Source organism: Propithecus coquereli, unplaced genomic scaffold (genome assembly GCF_000956105.1).
Source record: "Propithecus coquereli isolate 6110/MARCELLA unplaced genomic scaffold, Pcoq_1.0 Scaffold117, whole genome shotgun sequence".
NCBI lineage: Eukaryota > Metazoa > Chordata > Mammalia > Primates > Indriidae > Propithecus > Propithecus coquereli.
The window spans coordinates 2,361,907-2,381,685 of NW_012135747.1; the positions used below are offsets into that span (position 1 = coordinate 2,361,907).

At 38.4% G+C, this 19,779-nt stretch overlaps 1 protein-coding gene across 1 annotated transcript in view; it reads right to left on the minus strand.

Annotated features, from left to right (window-relative positions):
* The window catches only part of MYPN (myopalladin), a 117,901-nt gene that overhangs the window by 33,480 nt on the left and 64,642 nt on the right, over positions 1–19,779 (minus strand). The window contains exons 8-13 of the mRNA XM_012658553.1: positions 17,856–17,879; positions 14,786–14,902; positions 13,910–14,282; positions 6,769–7,359; positions 6,272–6,410; positions 6–137 (exon numbers count right to left, since the gene is read on the minus strand). Coding sequence (XP_012514007.1) covers positions 6–137; positions 6,272–6,410; positions 6,769–7,359; positions 13,910–14,282; positions 14,786–14,902; positions 17,856–17,879 — 1,376 coding nt within the window. The remainder of the gene's footprint in view (positions 1–5; positions 138–6,271; positions 6,411–6,768; positions 7,360–13,909; positions 14,283–14,785; positions 14,903–17,855; positions 17,880–19,779) is intronic.

A 19,779-nucleotide genomic window follows, 5' to 3' on the forward strand; every position in this document is an offset into this window, starting at 1 on the left:
AAGATGGGAGCAATACACTTGCCCGTGGGGATCTCGTCATGTTGGATTTCATCATCTGATTCATCAACAGGAGTTCGTTCCAAGCGAAACTCTATTTCATTCATCAGCCTCTGCTCAAAGCTTGAAATTTTGTACTCCTGTCAAAGTGACAAATATGCTTTAATTTCAATTTGTATATGGTGAGGAAGAACATGTCCATCAGTGTAATTGAGGAGGCAACTTTTTAAGATTCAGATGTTAGATATACACCATGGAATTCCAATAAACCAGGCATGTTCTATTTCTAGTTTCTCACCGTGGAGCACTGAAGGAAATTTCTTTCTATAGTGTCTCTAATACCAAATTGCCTTAGTGAATCCTGATTCCTGACCTTGAGCCTGGAGCCCCAGTAGAATACCGTAGGGAATGGAGTGAAGATGACGTATAATTTCCATAACTTCTATTCGTGTTCTTTTCAATATGTAGAACTGTCTATAGAGTTACTTTGGTGAAGCTTTCTGAACTGCATTCTGATACATGCCTGCATCACAACTTCCTGTCTCTCCTGGACATTCCCATCTGTGTACTTGAAGAAAACCTGTCTTGAATAAGTCTCCCTTAATTCCACATGTACCTTCATGCATCCTTCCGCTCCCCTCACGACAAACCAACACAATGTGTCAGGGCAGAGGATGTGCCGTGGTTCCCGTCATGCACACGTGGGCCACATACAAGACAAAGCCAATGTGGGGTCAACTTAGGTTCCTCCAGGGTTGGCAAAGGAAGGAATCAGGGACAGAAGTCAGTGAAGTGGCGGAGCAGGGAGCCAAAAAGAGAGAAGCTGCCCATACTTCCCTTCCTGGCTTTAGGTTTGTCACTTGCAGTGGTCCTTGGGGTGTGGGGTCTTATTTTTGAATAAGGATCAGACCATTGTTTACTATAAGGACAAGAAGTTATGTATTACTGGATCAAGATTGTTATTTTGCAACAAAGTAACCATGGAACTTGCTAGGAACTAAAAGTGGCCCAAAAGGTTTTGAGATCACCTTGCATTTGACATTGCCAACAACAGGAGAAGAATTAGCCCCGTTGGATAAATTTAAAGGGATAATGGGAGCTAACGATAAAATTGCTTTTTAAGAAATACTTGTTTAATGTAGCAACTATGTAATATAATGTATAAATTGCAGATGAGCAACAAAATAAGAATATGTAGATCAAGGAGTTTCCATGAAAGATTCATTAAATATTTGGGAAGTCTAGCCACAGGAACAAGGAAACTATGCAACTGCATGGCGGGAGTATGTAGCCAGTTGCTAAAACACAGGATCTTTACATCTGAGATGTTAACAAAGATGCACACCTTCCCCAAAGCGGGAATTGATTTTTTTTTATAGTGCTTTGCAACTAAGAGATAGTTTATCCCCAAAATAACTATTCTTACTACACATAAATCAAAGTTGTCATTTTAAGATATGACTGACATGACTCAGATATCATAAGGAAATTTGCAAACACAAGCAATATGTTTTAGTTAAATTTAAAGGCACTTTCTGTACTGTTTTGCACAAAGGTTTCACTACTGATCCACTACCAGTGGACGTGCATTTTAAATTTCCAATACTGAATTTATGCTGTGTTCTCTATTTTCCCTTGCCTAATCTCCTTTGTGAGTAAAAACAGAAGTTGGTGTGTCAGTTGCTCGTAGCTGACATCTGCACTCAAAGGAAAGAATTTTTTTTCTCTGTAAATCTGGCCTGTATAGTAATTAGATCAATGGTAAATGACCCATCCTTTCCAGGCTCATAAATTGCATAGAATAACAGTTGTTCTACGAAAGAAGATGAAAAGCTAAAAATATTTATTTCGGAAGAATATGCCACTTGAAAATATAACCTTTTTTTCCTTTAAAGATAACCCTCTTAAGGCTGATAATTTGACAACTTGAAACATTTGATTTCTGGGACACATCTACAGAAAGTTTCTTTAAATTGGAAGAGTTTCTTCAAATTGGTAGAGAGGGTTTTCCTTCTGTTGAGAACCACAGTGTAATGACACATCTCAATGAGAAATGGCATTGCCAAGGCATGGACCATGATCCAACACTCACTGCCTGAGTTCACCGCTGGCTTCCTCTACTCTGGGTGCCAAATTTGGGCTTCAGGGGCCAATAATCAAATAGGATAAAACCAGTTAGAAAACCTGCTCAAAGTATTCCCAACCCTTTCTGGGTATGATATGCACTAAAAGAAAGCATTGTGTATTAGAGAAAGTGTTCTCCTTTTTGTTCCAGGGATAGCCAGAGTTTGGAGACAGCAGAAAAAATATTCCTAGATAAATTTGAAGGTTGACATACTTTTTACTATTTATTTAATGATCACTCATTGCCTTCAATAGAAATAATCAGTTTTCATAAACTATCCCTCGTCCCTGCTGCCAAATTCTTGGTAAGTGCTATGTGCTAAATACTCTTATAGGCACTGAGGATGCAACATTCTTTAAAACATAGACTCTACCTTCAAGGAGGTTGCATAAAATACTTTTAATCCAAATTTTGTACTTAAGAATAAATAACTACTAAAAGATGCAGAGATTTACTTTATACTTAAAAGTTCAGTTAACATTTGCTTAGTTTCAGCATGTTTTTAAAAGTTTTCATTCTTTTCAATCAGCTGATTTAAATGAATAGATATCATACTGGGTAGTACCCATAATTAACTATGATCAGAATCTGTATAGTCAAGTGAGATATTTTCCATAGATATGCAACAAATCCAAACTTTTCTACTTAGTTAAAAGTTTCATTATCCTATCTGAAACTAATGCAAATGCCATAATTGTGTGTTAATTCAGCAAATATTCACTGAGTACCCACTTTGTGCCAGTCATAACAGGGACACAACAGTGAACAAGGTATCCCCTAATCCCAGCCCCCAGGGAGCTCATGGCTGGTGCATTCTGTGTGGGCCCATGGCAGAGGACAAAGGAACACTTCACTATCCCCGCAGTCAGGGTCCTGCAATGCTCAAGGTGGGCAACGTAAAGCCAGTGGCCTTAACAATCTGCAAGGTAAGGCAAACGTGGAATTCTTATTAGAAAAGAATGGATGGCGTGACCATTTGCTCACAAAAGAAGATTGTCATAAAGAAAGAGATGAAAGAGGTAGGTCTTAAATACAGGAAATGACTGAGCAGCTTAGAGAAGGAGATTAGGTGAACAAAAGGCAGAATAAAAATCAGGTACTTATTTTTTTCCCTCTGTCTTATAGGGCAGTATCTGGGCACTGCAGAGAGTTTTAAAGAAGCATTAATAAAAAAGTGAGGGCGCGGGTGAACAGAATAAAGAGATGGGAAGGTTTCCAGAAAAATGAGGTTGAGGAGGAAAGTTGGAATAAGACATTAGATGGGGGGGGCATGAAGATTAGAAATTAACAATCAACATAGTAGTCAACAAGATATTTACTGAGTACAGAATATCATTCTAAGTCACGTGTGAATTAAAATTATTCATCACGAAGGCTCCATTATGTTTTACAATCTTGGGTTCCTTTGACCTCTCAGATTCACCCCACTAACCTAAACCATTTAGGTTTTGTCGATGTCCCATCAAGATCTACCAATGATGAATGGCACCATTCGAAAGAAGAAATGATGCAGCCTACAATCGAGAAATCAGGAAACCTCTCTCTAGGCTTATCCTCAACCCAAAGACACTTCGTTGTCAGTTTAGAGGGCTAAAAATTTTAATAAATATAAGCATCTGAAAGGATGACGCCTTTGTATTTCACAAAGTTCTAAGAATCAACACATGTTAATTGCTAATTAATACATAAAATGCGTTAGAGGTTAAATGCTGAAATATTACAACAGAGAAATACAAAGTGGTAGAAACGTCACAGAAAACTCATTTTCTAAAATATAATTTATAATTTTGAGTTCTGGTGAGGAAATATTTTCCCTAATCAGTAATACTCATTGTTTGAGGACTTCTGATTTATTTTCATGCTCAGTGCAATGTGGTAATGCTAGATCATACAAATGTTCTAGGACAGTTTATTCTTCACTTGCTTAGGACTAAAACAGGGCAAGACAATCTAGCTTTCTGGGCCTGAAAGTTTTCAAAGCAAAATAAAGCAAAAACAAATGCATATTCTTCAGAAGGAATCATTTGCTCCCACCCCCTCCACATGTGTAGGATAATTTGGAAATGAGAAAACAGATTATTTTCATTCCTGTGTCTCCAGACTACAGGTATAGACAACAACCAATACACAGTGCTTCTATCTGATTATTCTCCGATTGTCCAGTGCTCTTACACTTTTCTGAGCTAACTTTCTCTTAACCTCACTAACGTGGGCCACAATACATTTTAGACAGTTCTTCAAGACATTTTCACTACCATTTCCCAAGGCAGCAACAGACAAAACAATATTGTAATATTATTTCCTAAAACTTCATCAGAGTCAACACTGCCAACCAAAGGCAAGCATTCCATCTCAGATAGCTCCTTAGTTTCCTGAATTTCATTACGCAGCATGGATTTTGTTATCCATGGCATAGAATTCAGTTTAAGATCAATTCTGTAATTAATCAACTGTAATAATTCTTAGAATAATAATTCTCAGAAGATTGACACATGTCACAGATATTCAGATGGAGAGGATTGAGATGCTTTTTAGAGACTTTTCTTGTTCCTGCTATTAGTCCAAAAGTTAATTCATGATGGAGGTTTGAGAGAGAGAGTTCTATTGGGTTTATGGCATTCAACTCATGGAAAGTTTGTTTACGTGTACTCACATCTCACGTAATTAGGAGAAAAACCCTTCTTTACCCTAGACTTGGGCAAAGGATTAGCCTGGATCTACCTACAGAGAAACGACAAAAATAAAATCCAACAGCTCATGTGCTGGTATCATTTTTAGAGGGTTCTACTTGCTCCCCCTCTGAGTTGTAAATGACATAGGCCAAATACAGCTCTGATTTCAATGACACTTAGAAGAATTAACAACCACATGTGATGACAGAATTACAGGAAAACAAATCTGCATTAAACAGAGCAACATCTTTGGGGCTTGAAGGTAGTTGTCATAAAATAGGAAAAGGCGGCAGAGTGTTAGGGCAAATGTGATAGTGTCCTGGAGACCACAGCTCTAGTTATAGTTCTACCACTGACTGTTTGACCCCTGTGCCTCAGTTTCTCTATCTAGAAGATGGAAGAGAATAGTGGCCTTGGTATTTGCCTCCCAGAAATGTATATAATTTGGTGAAATAATATATGAAAAGTATACTCAGTTATAGCAAGTTTATATATTCTCCTTCTGTTTAATAATTTAAAATCGATTTTTTAAAAGACTTTAAACAGCACATTTTCAAAAGAGCTTACTCAGTAAAAGTTTCCCAATATATAACATAATTGCAAAATATTGCATATCCATGGCTCTACTGGAAGTAAGAGGTAGGAACACTAAGGAAAACAGCATATGGTCAGGGAAATCTAGAGCTTTGTTTCCAGAGGTCACTTAGGTCACAAATTCCATAGTATTTGGCATATTGTTTTGACTGAAATTTTGTTATATTTTAAAAGAGATTTTATCAGTTCCCGTCTTGGGGAATAAACAGAGTTAGATCATTAAAATGTGAAGCTACATTAAAAATAACTATTTGATTATCAAAAGCAAAAATAAGTGGTTCAAACAAGAAAATAATCTATCTTTCTTTTGTTTGAATGATGCTCTCATGTGGCTTTTCTCTTTTTCTTTCAGTGTAAATACTTACTAGAAAGCAAGGAGTCATACAGGTTGAACCATAGGATGCTGCCTAATGGCTATTTCACCTAATTCAACCTAATATAAGGACTGAGAGGAACTGGTGATGAGACTTCCAGGCACATTAGGTTGAAGGGCAGCTTAGAACCTCAGTGTTCCTTAAAGTCAAGATCATCTCAAGGCTCAGATATCGAAGTGTCTCAAAGACGTGATGGTGTTTGCCAAAACTGAGCTGAGGATTGCTGGAATGGACAACAGACTATCTAGTCTCTCCCCTTCTTGAATATATTCTATTCTTGGTAAACACATGTAAACAAGTAAACTGAGCTAACTGTTGGGGTAATCAGGAACCACAGATCTACATGGATGAGTTTCCTACATGACCCTTGGGTAGTCTGTGCTCTACATCTAAGGGGCAGCATCAACCTCACTGAGGTCAGATGACCTGAGGATCCAAGGGCTGAATTAAGCAACATTATATTCCTTACAATAAAATTGGAATAAATCATCTGAATCCAACAATCTTACCTGCTGGTTTGATCTGACATCACTGAAATTCATTTTTTTCCCCAAGTCTAGAATCACTGCATTCTTAGTTTCACGAATGTAATCATCATTCACTGGTTGAGAAGACTTTGTACTTTTCTTCATTAATCCCTGGGATGGCCTGTAAAATAAATTCACACCTGACACACCCATGAAAAGCACTAGCCAATGTACAAAGGCCTAGAAATCAGAGCGATTGAAATGACAACCAGATGCCAGCTGTCATTAGACACTTATGGAGTTGAGCACTGTACAGAGAATCTGTGTTTCTAGAGGTCTGTTCAATATTTTAATTAGTAAAAATTATTCAAAGTAATCACACTCTTTATCCTAAGGTGTTGAATATCCATTTCGTGTCTAACAGATAGGATTATCTAGGAAGCCACTCAATGAGAGTCCTGTCCCAGATCAAGCTATTCTACACGTACATCTCCTCTTCACTGGCATCTCTCACACCCACAAACCGCAAAGACACTTACACAGACGGTGCGCTTCTGGGCAGCCCCATGGCATTGGTGGGCGGGATGGTAGGGAGAGAAGGCAGAACGGAGCTGAGGAAAGCCACTGGGTTCTGAATCCGGCTGGTGGGAGAGACGGGAGTTGGGGACACACAGTGGGGCTGAAACTGGTTTCCGCTGGGGATGGAAAATGTGAGTGGTGGTTGTACTGGCTCTGTTGGGCCTGGTGGGGGTGGCTCACTTTGGATGGAAACCCCTCCTGGAGATTTGGTTTTCACGGAGGGGTGAGAAACTAAGAGGCTTTCTTTGCTCACTGTCCTCTGAATGGTTTGAGGAGTGCTGCTCAAGGTGAACACCGGAGAGCTGGAAGGGGACACGGTTGCTGCCGCGGTGTTCGTGGAAGGAAAGAAATGCTTCGGCCGGGCCAAGCTGAATGTCTGCGATGAAGGGGACTTCACCTGCTTGCCGGACATTGTCACCACCGGGGGAGCAGCGGAGTTCAAAACACTCATGTTAAAAGGAAACTCCTTAGGAGATGAAGGAGATGGGTTTTGTAACTGCTGTTGCTCCAGGAGGACTTGGTTGTGAAGCTGTTGTAATTGAGTGGAATCGCTGCACACAAAACAAGAGTGGAGAGAGAGAAGGAACTATGTTATCATAGGCCTCACCCTTCAGAAAATATACAGTTAATAACTTGATGCTGATTAAGAACACACAACCAGGTGCCAAGAAATCAGCTCATCAATCACCAGTGACTTGTTTGTCCTTCCTTCTTCCTAAGGGCATCATTCCCATTGCATTCTTTGTGTTGTGGCCCTGGAGTTGTGCAACATAGAATATTTATTAATTAGAAAAAAGAAGTAGAGGCAATATTCCTCTTGTTGGCAGTGCTCAAAATTCTGATGACCAGCAGACAGTATTCCAGCTTCAGAACTGAGCTACATGCTGATGTGAGTTACTGAAAGGGGCTGAATTCTCCAAGAGAACACGCTATACTCTTCACTCTGCCTTGCTTTAGAGCAAACCTTAGCAAAAAAACTGGATGCGTCTTAGTGCTTCTTATCCTCTCCCGACAGCAAAGCTTTACAGATAAGGTGACCATATGTCTGGATTCATCTAGGACAGTCCTGGTTTAACCTCTTTTCCAGGCATAATTATTAATAGCACTCACTTTCACTCTCGGAAATGTCCTGATCTGAATGATAAATTATATTGTCACCATAAATAAATATTGACTCAGAATTTTCTTGTTTCTAAAAGGAGAAAGAAGACCAAACTTGGAGCAATTTGTCCATATATAGGAACCTGAGTCACAGAGGTACTACATGATTTGCCTTAAGTCCCACAGTCTATTTAATTTCTCTTCACAAAACAGTTAATTATTTTTTAAGAAAGAAACTGCAACAAAATCTCTTAAAATCATATATGCCTAAAGTCATCAAGGCTGCCAAACTTTGCTGTTTAGGAGCATCTACTCTTAAATGAGCAACCATGGGAAGACCCACACGAGAGATCACAGTGCTTCTGGGCCACTAGTTTCATGTTCTTTGGAAATATGTGTTGCTTCTGGGACACAGAGGGTGATGTGTTCACATGAAATCTATTAAAAATGAAAAGGTTGTGTATTTTCAGACCACCAGGAAAGTCAACACCAACAGTAACATAGCTGAACCAGAGGTTCTCCAAATCTTGATTTTCCTTAAGTCTTGGAGTTTAAGACCTTTCTCCTTCCCTTCATTAACATTTCTGACACTATATGTGGAAAAAGTAATTTCACAAAATAAAGACCCATTCCCAGGTCCACTACTGTTATCATATCCTATATACTGTGCAATCTTTTGTTCATCCATGAAAAAACTCTTGTCTTGAGTTAAATGAAAAACTGAGAAGTATTAGCCACTTGGCAAGTCACTTTCTTTCCGTCTTTCTTTTTAGAAGTGAATGTTTAAGCTGAGAGAATAAAGTAATGTAATTAAAATTTAATTAAACCTTCTCATTTCTTCATAGATGAAAGATTCAGTTCTGAGCAAGGAAATATTAAAAGAAAAAGAAAAATAGAAAAGTTCAGCAATCAAGAGAAGCAGAAATATCTTCGTTAAATTTTTCTTAGAAAAATATATACAATTAGCACAGTTTCTGCTGGTGGTGGCTTTCCTGATGGTCTGAAAATACAGAACCTTTTCATTTTTAATAGATCTCACACGCAGCATATCACCCTCTGTGTCCTAGAAGCAACACATACTTCCAAGGAACACGAAGCCAGTGGCCCTGAAGCACTGCGATCTCTTATGTGGGTCTTCCCTTGGTTACTCATTCAAGAGTAGATTCTCCTGAACAGTAAAGTTTGGCAGCCTTGGTCCATTGGATGGATCTCATACTTGGCAGGTCACCTTCTGTGATTGCTATAGAACAAAGAGGGCTATGTGTTTTTCAGAACATGTTTGTAGCCTGAGTAAATTTTAATCTGACGGTGTTGTAGAAATATTTTATTGTGGCTATGGAAATAGAGAAGGTAGTACACGAAAAGTATGTAATCTTAGAAAGAAAAAGATGATAAAGAGGTGCCAGGAAGTCGTTTGGTATTGAATAGTTTTCATTTTCTCTTAATTCCAATTGAATAAAAGCTAAGATCCAGTCTTCTCCTTTAAGTAAGACTTCACGTGACATGTTAGCCCTTACCATTCAAAGCAATATAGTAGATTATAGAGACCCACAAAACTTAAACAAAATGCTATATAAGATACAATGTCAAATTATTTTGATTGTCTAAAATTCTGGAAGAATTCATTTGAGAATATCTTTTTGTTTGAACAGGTTTTTTTTCCATTAAAAAAACCTCTATCTTGTTTCAGAAGAGATTTAAAATAGCTGTTTGGATTAATTTACTCATTACATCCGGGCAAGGTGTTAATTTTATTATTCAATGAGCTTTTATTGAGTCTTCTGTGTGTCTACTATGCTAGGTACCGTGGGAGATACAAGTATGCCTGAGACTGTACGAGCTATTGAGGGCTGAACAATTTAGTGGGGCCCACATTCTTATAACACAAACAACCAGGGTTATTTACAAATAATATATAGAACTTATTTACCATTTCCTAATACATGTATAAAGTGAAATGAAAGAGTAAAAGAAGGATTCATTACAAAGCATACTAGTTCTAAAATCCTCAGTAACTCCTCTAATTTAAAGTAACAGCCTGTCATAAATTGCTATAAACTCAGCTGCTCATTTCTTGTTGCTATGAGGATTTCCGAAATCAGGATTATACCCAAGCTTTCTTTCTGTAGCTTTGTCAGGTCTCTCTGGTTACCTTAAAATAGCTTCCCTTTTGCCACGACTTAATTTAAGCATATGGGCTCTGCGCGGACAGACTCAGGTCTTAATCCTGGCCCTGCCACTCATTATCTGTGTGGCTTTGGGTAGGTTCTAGACTTTTCTGATCCTGATTCCTTCATGAGTAAAATAGTAATAATAATATCTCATAACATTGTTGTGAGAATTGATAAATAAATCACCCCAAACATATAAGTGATCAATAAATATTATATTTTTTAGTTTCTGAATGACAAAAGTTAATTTCCACATTTGCTCAAATGACTATCAGAGTCTCAGAATTATAAGGAATACAAAAGAATATATTAGGGATTTTGAATTTTTGAGATAAAATGTCAGACAAATACAACATGATCAATTTGGGATACTGTATTGAGTACTTTTGAAAGCAGTTTTGGCAGTGACAATTTTGGGCAGTGTGTGCTGGGGCCAGCTCTCACGGACTCTGAAGAACAGACAGTGTGCATCTCCTCCTAACTACTCATTCAACGACTTTCTCTTGGTAGCCTCAAATTCCTCATGGTGGGAGGAAACTGGCAAACGCTAAACATCAGAGCTTTCTTTCCCCTGTTGGTTGTTAAACATTTGCCAGCGCATCACGGCTTAGGATAACCAGTTCTGAGCAAACATGCTGTGGTTTTAGCAGTGGTTGCTGTGTTGTCTGCACACTAGAATTACCAGAGACAAACAAACCTCACTGATTTAGGCGCCACAGCCCAGAGTGAATTGGCCTGGGAAAGGATCCAGGCATAGTTATTATTATCTTTTCAAATGTGGGTCAGTTGTTTTCAAACTTCATTGAGCCTCAGAATCCTCTGGAAGGCTTGTTCAAACACAGATTTCTGGGCCCACCCTCAGAGATTCTGATTCAGTAGTCCTAGGGGTGGGGCCTAAGAATCTGCATTCCTGTCAAGCTCCCAGGTGATGCCAATGTTGCTGGTTGGCCTCCCACGAGGCCCCAGGTGATTCTCACCTGCATCCAAGACAACTGCTCTGAAGAAACACTTGCTCCCAGAGCACAGGCTTTCCCAGTATATTCTGATTTTTGTCTGACACTTTGTTCTCTTTTAAATGTTGATTATTGTTTTTGCCTGGGTGTGGCAGGTGGCGAGTGGGAAGGGTTGCAACTCAGGTTATCTCTCTAACTCTAGACCAGTGGTTTCCAAACTGGCTGCACATTAATCTGTGAAGACATTCGGATTCAGTTGAGATGGAGGACATAAATCTTTTTAAAAAGCTCTACATTGTATTCTAGAGCGTAGCCAGGATGAAGACTCGCTGCTCTAGATAGCTTGATATTCAAGCTGAAAATTTCAAAGTCAGATTATCTAGGCTTTGATGATATAATGTTTAAAAAGGACAGCTTCCTTTACTGTTGCAATTTTAAGATTTACATTATCTCTGTTTTCCATATGCATGGCAAATTGAAGGGATAAGCAGAAAATTGTATCCTCAAGATTGAGTCAATATTTTTTAATGCAAAATCTGTGAGGTTAATATCAGTGAGGTTAAAACTAATAAGTAAAGGTTGTAGGCTTCAAAAAGGGTGTGTGTGTGTGTGTGTGTGAGAGAGAGAGAGAGAAAGAGAGAGAGAGAGCGTACACATGTATATTTGTACCTATACTATATATATAAAAACATACATACAATTAAGAGAAAACTTAAGGAAGGCAAAGAATATTAAAGAATTATGTAGTGCTGAGGACTGGATTTCTAGAGAGTGTCCCTACATAATCTAGCAGAAAGAATTTTTATATTAATTGGAAGTCTCATTTGGCAGACACTGCTGTCTACTTAATTGTCCCTTGACACTTAATTCTCACTTGACACTGATCATGATGCAGAATGGGGACACGGCCACTTATGAATTGATGCATCTTGAAAGAATCTGATTTTATTCATGGTGGCAATATGTGCTGCTCAAGACCACATTTCCCAGCCTCTTTTGCAACTAGCGTCCCATATGACTCAATTCTGGCCAAAGAGATATAAGCAAAAGATTTTGGGTGAGACCTCTAAGAAGGCTCCTTAAAAGGGATTCTGACATCAGGAGTGTGACTTCTGTCCATTTGCCCTTCCTGCTGCCTGGAACACAGATGTGATGACTAGACCACATCAGCCAGCTTGGTCCACAAGGGGACCTGGAGAAGAGGCTAGTGTTTGGGATAGCAGAGCAGAGAGATACAATGGAAGGAGGTTGGTGGTTCTTAACGACCACAGAACCACCACAACAGCCCCAGACTCCTTGTCTACTCCCTGCATACAAGAGAAAATGAACCCAGAAATATCTGTTAGTTTGGGTTTTCCATAATATGAAACTCGACTTAATCCTAATTGACATACTTATTAGCCCTTCAAACAGTCCATGGGTAAGAGAAAGTCCTACAAAGGAGGCAATTCCCAAGGAGGTAGTTTGGGGTTACCTGTTCCCCACAACTCCCTTCTCTGAGAACTTCCCCCACCCACAGTTCCTGATTTGGTCCATGTGACTCTTCTTCCTTTCAAACATGAATCCTCTGCATGGCTAAGTATATGGGGAAGGGGGTGGAGGGGTTACCTGACCAGGCTGGACCAACTGGAATTTGGAATCCAGCTGCTGAAAACAATTTAGTCAGCAGTGGCACTTGACACTGATCATGACGCAGAATGGGGACATGGCCACTTATGAATTGATGCATCTTGAAAGAGAGAAGAAGGGAAAAGATATGTAAAGAGGCAACAGGGAGATGCCCAGGCAGACAGAGGATGAGCCAGCCCTGCGAGCTCCAGCAGACAGGCTGGACTGACCATGTGATCCCTGAGTGACAGATGAGGAGGCCCAGCTCCCAACTCTCCAGTTCTCCTGCAGGGCCTGGCTGTGCTTTGTTTCCCATTCCTGCCTATGTCCCTACAATAACCTCTTTCCCTCTCTTTACTTTAAGTGTATTCCTCTTTCCTATGACTGGCAGAACTTTGAGGGGACTGAGACATTTCTGGATGTGACTTGCTTAGAGGCATGTTTCATAACATTGAATTTTATGTCCAGAATTTTGCCTTAAGTGGTGGTGAGAATATAAAACTGAACATCATGAACTGCTTCCAGTGAACATCTCATGGCCATGAGCAACACATAGTGGGAGCACTGTTGCTGTATATTTTGATGTTGATATGTAAAGGTTTATGTAATTATAAATACAATTTTATCATTTCAATGTGTAGATGAAACAGAACGTAGTAGTATCGTGCTCTGTATTTGCTTTGCTATGGATGAACGTTAAACACTGCAACATGCCTCTGACAGAGGCTCTCTACAGAGTTAGGGCGACAACCACAGCAAGCTCCTGAGTCAAGTCAGAAAATCGTGATTATTTCTTCTTTCATTCTATTATATTTATACAAAACCTACTATGGTTACTACAGTGTATCCAGCATAGCTAAGAACTATCTAGAAAATATTAAATAGCTTTTCCATAATGACTACAAAAGCTTAAGTTGAAGCAGAAATGGGAAATATAAGGGTGAAGTTACAGACTATAAAGACTATTAGACATAAGAAAGGGCTTTATAAGAAGAGCACGGAAGTGCTTTACCTAGGGGCCTCGAATATTAGGCAAATGTTTCTGAATTAGTTTAGGTGCAACATTGCTTGGAGGTAGAATATTAATAATCAGAATGATAGTGATAATCACTTACACTGATGTAAGGATGTACATTTTGCAAAGCATTTAACGTATATTTTCTCATTTGGTATTTCCCTTTTTCAGTTCCACCATTTTTAAGAAGGTCAGACTCAAGAGAAGTTCACAGGGGCTCTTGGTTATCCACCTTACAATAATTTTTACTTACAGTTTGGGTTTGGCCAGAACTGGAGGGGGCTCTTTGACAGGTGAAGAAGGCTCTGAGATTTTTACTGCCTGTCCATTGAACCTCTCCAGGAAAGAGGTGGGCCTGCTCTGGTTGGCGGCTGCCACTCCACCCTCAGAGGACGCTTTGCTTCCTTTGTCATCTTCAGGCAGGTTGAAGTGCACACGAAGTCCAGTCCTGGAGCTGGACCGGGGCTCATTGTGGTTCACCAGAACCCCCTCGAGTTTGGGTTTAGGGGGTTGTTCCACAGAAGGAAGCTCTAGGTTTGGTGGGGATGGCTGTTGTTCAATCACAGCCAGGTTGGTGGTAGAGTTGGCTGAGTGCAGAGACCCGTTACTGCTGAGGTCTTCATTTCCTGCAAGGACATGCACAGGACCTGAGCTGTTAGCCTTACCCAGAAAGACTGAGATAGGATTATAACCCTCAGGTTGAGACATTAATACAAATGGGAAAATACTCAAACGAGGCAGGTGCATGAATGGGAAAATGCTTGTCGAAACCAGACTATAATCTGTGGTATTAAAGAATGGTGAGGATGCAGGAAAAAAACTAAATTAAAAATCTAAGTATTCTTTTGGAAAGAATTTTAGAAGTTTATATAAGATCGAGCAGATATTTTCTTAGGAAATGATGATAGCAGGATAACTGGGGTAGTGGGTAGTGGAGGTGGTGGCTTCAAATGCAATAAGAAATTAAAGAAATTAAAAAATTTCAAAAACATTTTCCTCAATAATTCAAATGTTTTTAGGAGAGCCAACTAGCTTCATATGAAAAGCAGTAAGGAAGGCTAACACAAACTCTGCATACTCACATCCAAAGTCACAGGCTAAACTGTTCTGGCATTTAGAGAGCCCTTACCTCTCACATCCAGCCGTGCGATGCTTGACACTGTGCCGTATTTGTTGCTTGCAGTACACGTGAAGCACCCAGAGTCTTCTGCAAACACCTCAGCAATGACCAAAGTGCAAATCTCCTCTGTATGCCAGTAAAACAGAATGGTTACTGACTTAATTGTGAAAATGAAATTATGGAAATTACTGGTATCAGATGATGATTCTACAAAAGTCAATAGAAGAAGATGACTATATTAATTCTTCGAAAACAATTAGTCAAAACGATTATTTGGTTGAATTGACTGATCAGCAGGCTAAATAAGTCAAGGGATATAGAACCAACAAATCCATGCAGACAGGTTAAGTACTGACAAAGGGATTTTATAATAAGATATTACATATTATGGATTCTTAGATTATTTTCTATTTTTATGTCATCAGTCCAGATGGCAAAAATAGAACTGAGTAACGATAACCTAAAACATCACAAAAACAAATTAGGAGTTAAAGGAAAAAGAGGTTTGTGTAAAATGAAAGAACTAATAAAACATTTTCTAAACCCAGGTCTCTGCTATTTCCATGGGGAACTTTTGCTGTGAATTATTTTTAAACGAAGGATACAATTTTAAATTGGACATTAAATAAATACTTTGCCTAAGTAGTAGTAATTGGCTGACAGAGTAACTTGAAATTCTGGGTGAAAGAAGAGTGAAATGCATTTCCACTTTGGTGATTCTTACGGACTACTCCAATACACAGTATGGATGTCTGCGAATAACTACAGAGATAATTCCCAGATAGAACTATGTGATTATAGACAGCCTGAAATTATTAAAGTTAGATATTCCTTTACAGCTAATGAAGAGGAGGCATAAGATAATAGCATAAACCTCTAATTATCACTCAGTAGACATGACATTAAAAACAAAATTATTAAAACATAGTTGTATTAGGAGAAACTTGGCATCTCAGTGCTTCATGATAACTGAAGTGAATTAACCAGATCACCTCTAGGAAAACTGGCCAAGAGGCCTTGGCAGACGGTATTGAGTACTGCTATGGTTTGAACATGTCCCCCAAAGCTCATGTGTTCGTAACAATTCCCAATGCAACAGTGCTGGGATGTGGGACCTAAAGGGAAGTGTTTAGGTCATGAGGCCTCTGCCCTAATGAATGGATTAATATCATTATTGTGGGAGTGGGTTTGTTATAAAAGCGAGTTTGGCCCCTTCTTGCCCTCCCCCCTCTCTTGTGTGCACTCTCTTGCCCTTCTGCCTTCCATCATGGGATGATGCAGCATGAAGGCCCTCACCAGATGTGGGCCCCTTGATCTTGGACTTCTCAGCCTCTAGAACTGTAAGAAATAAATCTCTGTTCTTTATAAAATTATCCAGTCTCAGGTATTCTTTATAGCAACACAAAATGAACTAAGACAAGTACCTACTCAATAACTCTTCATCCTCCTTCTTCCTTGTTGATAGGACCCTGGCTTTGTCTACCCTCCTTGGAGGGGTCATATGCTTCAAAGAAAGCTGGCCCCTCTCAGCCTCAGGTGGTGAATCATAATTGATCTAAGCCAGTCAAGCTAACTCTATTCATGTTAAGTGATGGCATGTGGCACACAATTCTGGTCAATGTGATATTAGGGAAAATCTACTGGGGAATTTCTGGGAAAGTTTTCCTTGTTCCTTAAAGGGGACAGAAAATAGTGTTATTCTCTATTTTTGCCTCTGGATCTTGTCATCTGCATGTGATACTTGGAACTGTGGCAACCATCATGGGTCCCTGAGTACAACCAGCCTCAGATGGCAGAATGAAAAAATGAAAAAAAGGCATAGCTTCTGATTATCTCTGAGCAAGAGTAACCAATCTCAGGACATTTCTAAGGGAATCTTGTTATGTGAGAAAATACGTTTTTCATATTGCTTAAGCCACTTTTAGTTAGTTCTTCTTTACTTGTTAACCAGAGAATCCTAAATAATATAGAGGCAAAGTTTGGTTTTGGTGCCTCTCTGATCTTTTTCTGAGCCCCTGGCCTAGGTCTCCTTCTCTCCGTTCCCCTTCCCAAACATTCATACTCTCATATTTCAGCAATCTGCTCTCAGAAAACGATGTAATAAATTCATTCACATTGCACTATACCTGCCTAAGATAAAGTATTCTGTCTCTGAAAGGCATTTGCATTATACAAGGTGGAAGGAAGAACTCTCTAGCTGTGGAATGTTAGACCATGGAGCTGGGAAGGGCAGGACTTGTTTTGGGCAGAGTTCCCTTTTGGGTGACTCAGAAATTATTTTGTGTATGTGACTGTGACTCAAGTGAAAAAACCTGCTTTGGATGAAAGTGGCAAAGGCCTGAAATATTTTCAGGTGGAAAAATACTACTCTACTATAAGCAATATAAGAGTAAGACCATTTCTGGTCTTTACAAGTGTAGAGCTATGCAACATGGATGTTCAATGTCTACTTCTGGAATGCCTTTCCATTCACTTGTCTGAATAGAGAATTATCATAATGAAATTCTGAACCATCTTTCTCATACAGGGTTAATAATACAATCTGATTTTTCAGGGTGCCCAGAGAGGGCATTCAGATGTTTATGCCCTGGTTTGTCAGTGACTTCTCTTTTCTAGCAGTACTTCTGTTTATCTCAGTATCCTCCCAACCAAATCTAATAGCATCACAAACTTTTACTGAATCTCTACAAATCTCAAAATCTGATGCATAAGTTTTGAGACATCCGGGTGTGGAATTGGAATTGATCTAGCATCACAGAAAATTGCTCTGCTCTGTTTTAAGAGGGCTTGAGTGGGAAGGAAAGGACAGAGGAAAAATATTCCTAAGAAACACTTTTCAGTGATCAAGAACTAACTGCATTCATATTAGGTATTAAATATATATTCCAAATTTGCACATGCTCCCCTCCCCTTCTTCTCCTACAATAATAGCTAGAGTTCATTTGGATCTTTTTTTCTAAAACTCTATTTTTTGCTTTTTTTAAAAATTTCAGTGTAATTTCAATGTGCTTTCTTATACATAGATATATCTCGAATCACTCATTACATACTAATAAATTAAAGTTGAAATAATCTTTACCTGGCTCTGCCATGGATCGAGGTTCTAAAAGAAAAAAGAAGATTCCAAGCATTTATTTTACTGAGAAGCCACATTTTCATCAAAAGCTCCCTATAGAATTTCATAGTCTCTTGCATATTCAGGAGTGATTTGACAAGGTTAATCTCGCAATGTTAAGCAAAATGACATAAGCACCAATGATCTCAACAGGGATAGGATGGCTATTACAGAAAGGCAGCGAAAGAGCAACTAACTAAATGATGTTGCTGCATCTTGCAACACAGCTGGGTTCTATGTGGGATACATAAACCTTAGGTGAGGAAAAGTTTCTGAGTTAGCTGGGATTCAGAAATGACTTGCTTTTATTGGTACTCATTCAGCCTTACCTGAAAAAAAGTTTGTGAAGACCGAAAGATCGTCCTTGGCTTTGGGATCTCATATCCTAATAAAATGTAGAATATACCTCCTGCTCTAAGGTTTCCAAGATCAAGCTCCTCAGGATAGATAAGAATTTCCTCGACAGAAGGTTCTTTATCTTAAAATTCTTTGGCATTCCTGAAAGTGCCCACCGTGGTACTGACTGCAGGTGTTCAATTAGTATTTATTGAATTGCAGGCACTTAGTAAGTAGTTGTTGAACTTAATTACAATCTTCTACACTGATAGAACTATTGAAGTTGTTTTTCTCTCTCAGTTTAAATGGTATTCAGAATATTGGTTGCTGTTACTGCTGATAAAATCTGGCAGTAGTTCTGATTCATACATCACACTGATCAAAGTACTACTATTTTGTAATAGGCAGAAAAAATTAATGAAAAGCAAATAACTCATTACAAAAAATGATAAGTATATGATGTAACGCATATGTTCATTAGCTCAATTTAGCCATTTCACAATGTATACATATTTCAAAACATGTTATATATGATAAATTATGAAATTTTTATTAGTCAATTTAAAAATAGAAGAAATTAACAAATAAAAGTAATACATGTTCATTATAGAAAAACTGAAAAAAATACAAAAATGCAAAAGGAAGTAAAAAATTGACTCTAGACTCACTGCCCAGAGACTGCTGACATCTTAGCAAATTTTCTTTCCAAGTTATTACATTATAGATTGTTCTATATAGTTAACAAAAGCTTATTTTAAAAAAGAAAACAAGTTGCTCTGTATTTTATGGCTGAAATGGGCCAAGGAGAAAGCATGACAAGGTTGAAAGTGCTGTGTGATAAGAAAAGAAGAATTAGCCACTGGAATTTATAAAGAATTCTTATAATAAAAAAAGAACAAAACCCAATATAAATTAAAGAAATATAAAGACCTAAATAAATGTGAAAAAGAAGTTCCATCCCAGAGTTAATTAGTGCAGATTAATTAATTTAACTAGGGCAGATTAAAACAAATCTTCCCGTATTTGGCCTATAAAATTAGTGAAAAATTTTAGAAATGGTTAATCATCCATTGTTGGTGAAGCTGTGAGACAAAGGCATTCTCATATATTGCCGGTTGTAGTAGAATACAGCTAGGGCAGTATGTGTCCCAGTTCAACTGGGATAGACCTAGTTCATGCCTGGGATCCCTGCCTAATTATTAATAGAATTCTCTTTCATTCCCCGTAAGTGTCTCAGTTTGGCTGATTAATTGTGTGATCATCCTAAATTTAGCTCAACCTTTTAGGATGGCATTTTAGCAATATATTTTAAAAGCCTAAAAAAATGTGAATTTACAGTAGAATTCCAGTGCTAGAAATTTAGAAAGGCAATAACTATAGATATTCACAAAGATTTGCTTGGTCAACATGCATTGAAGCATAGTTTATAACAGCAAAAATTTGTGAACAATCTAAATGTTCAACAATAGGAGATTAAATAAATATGAAATTGATATTATTGATTTAGTTTTAAAAGTACAGAATGAAAAAATGAAAAAAAGGCATAGCTTCT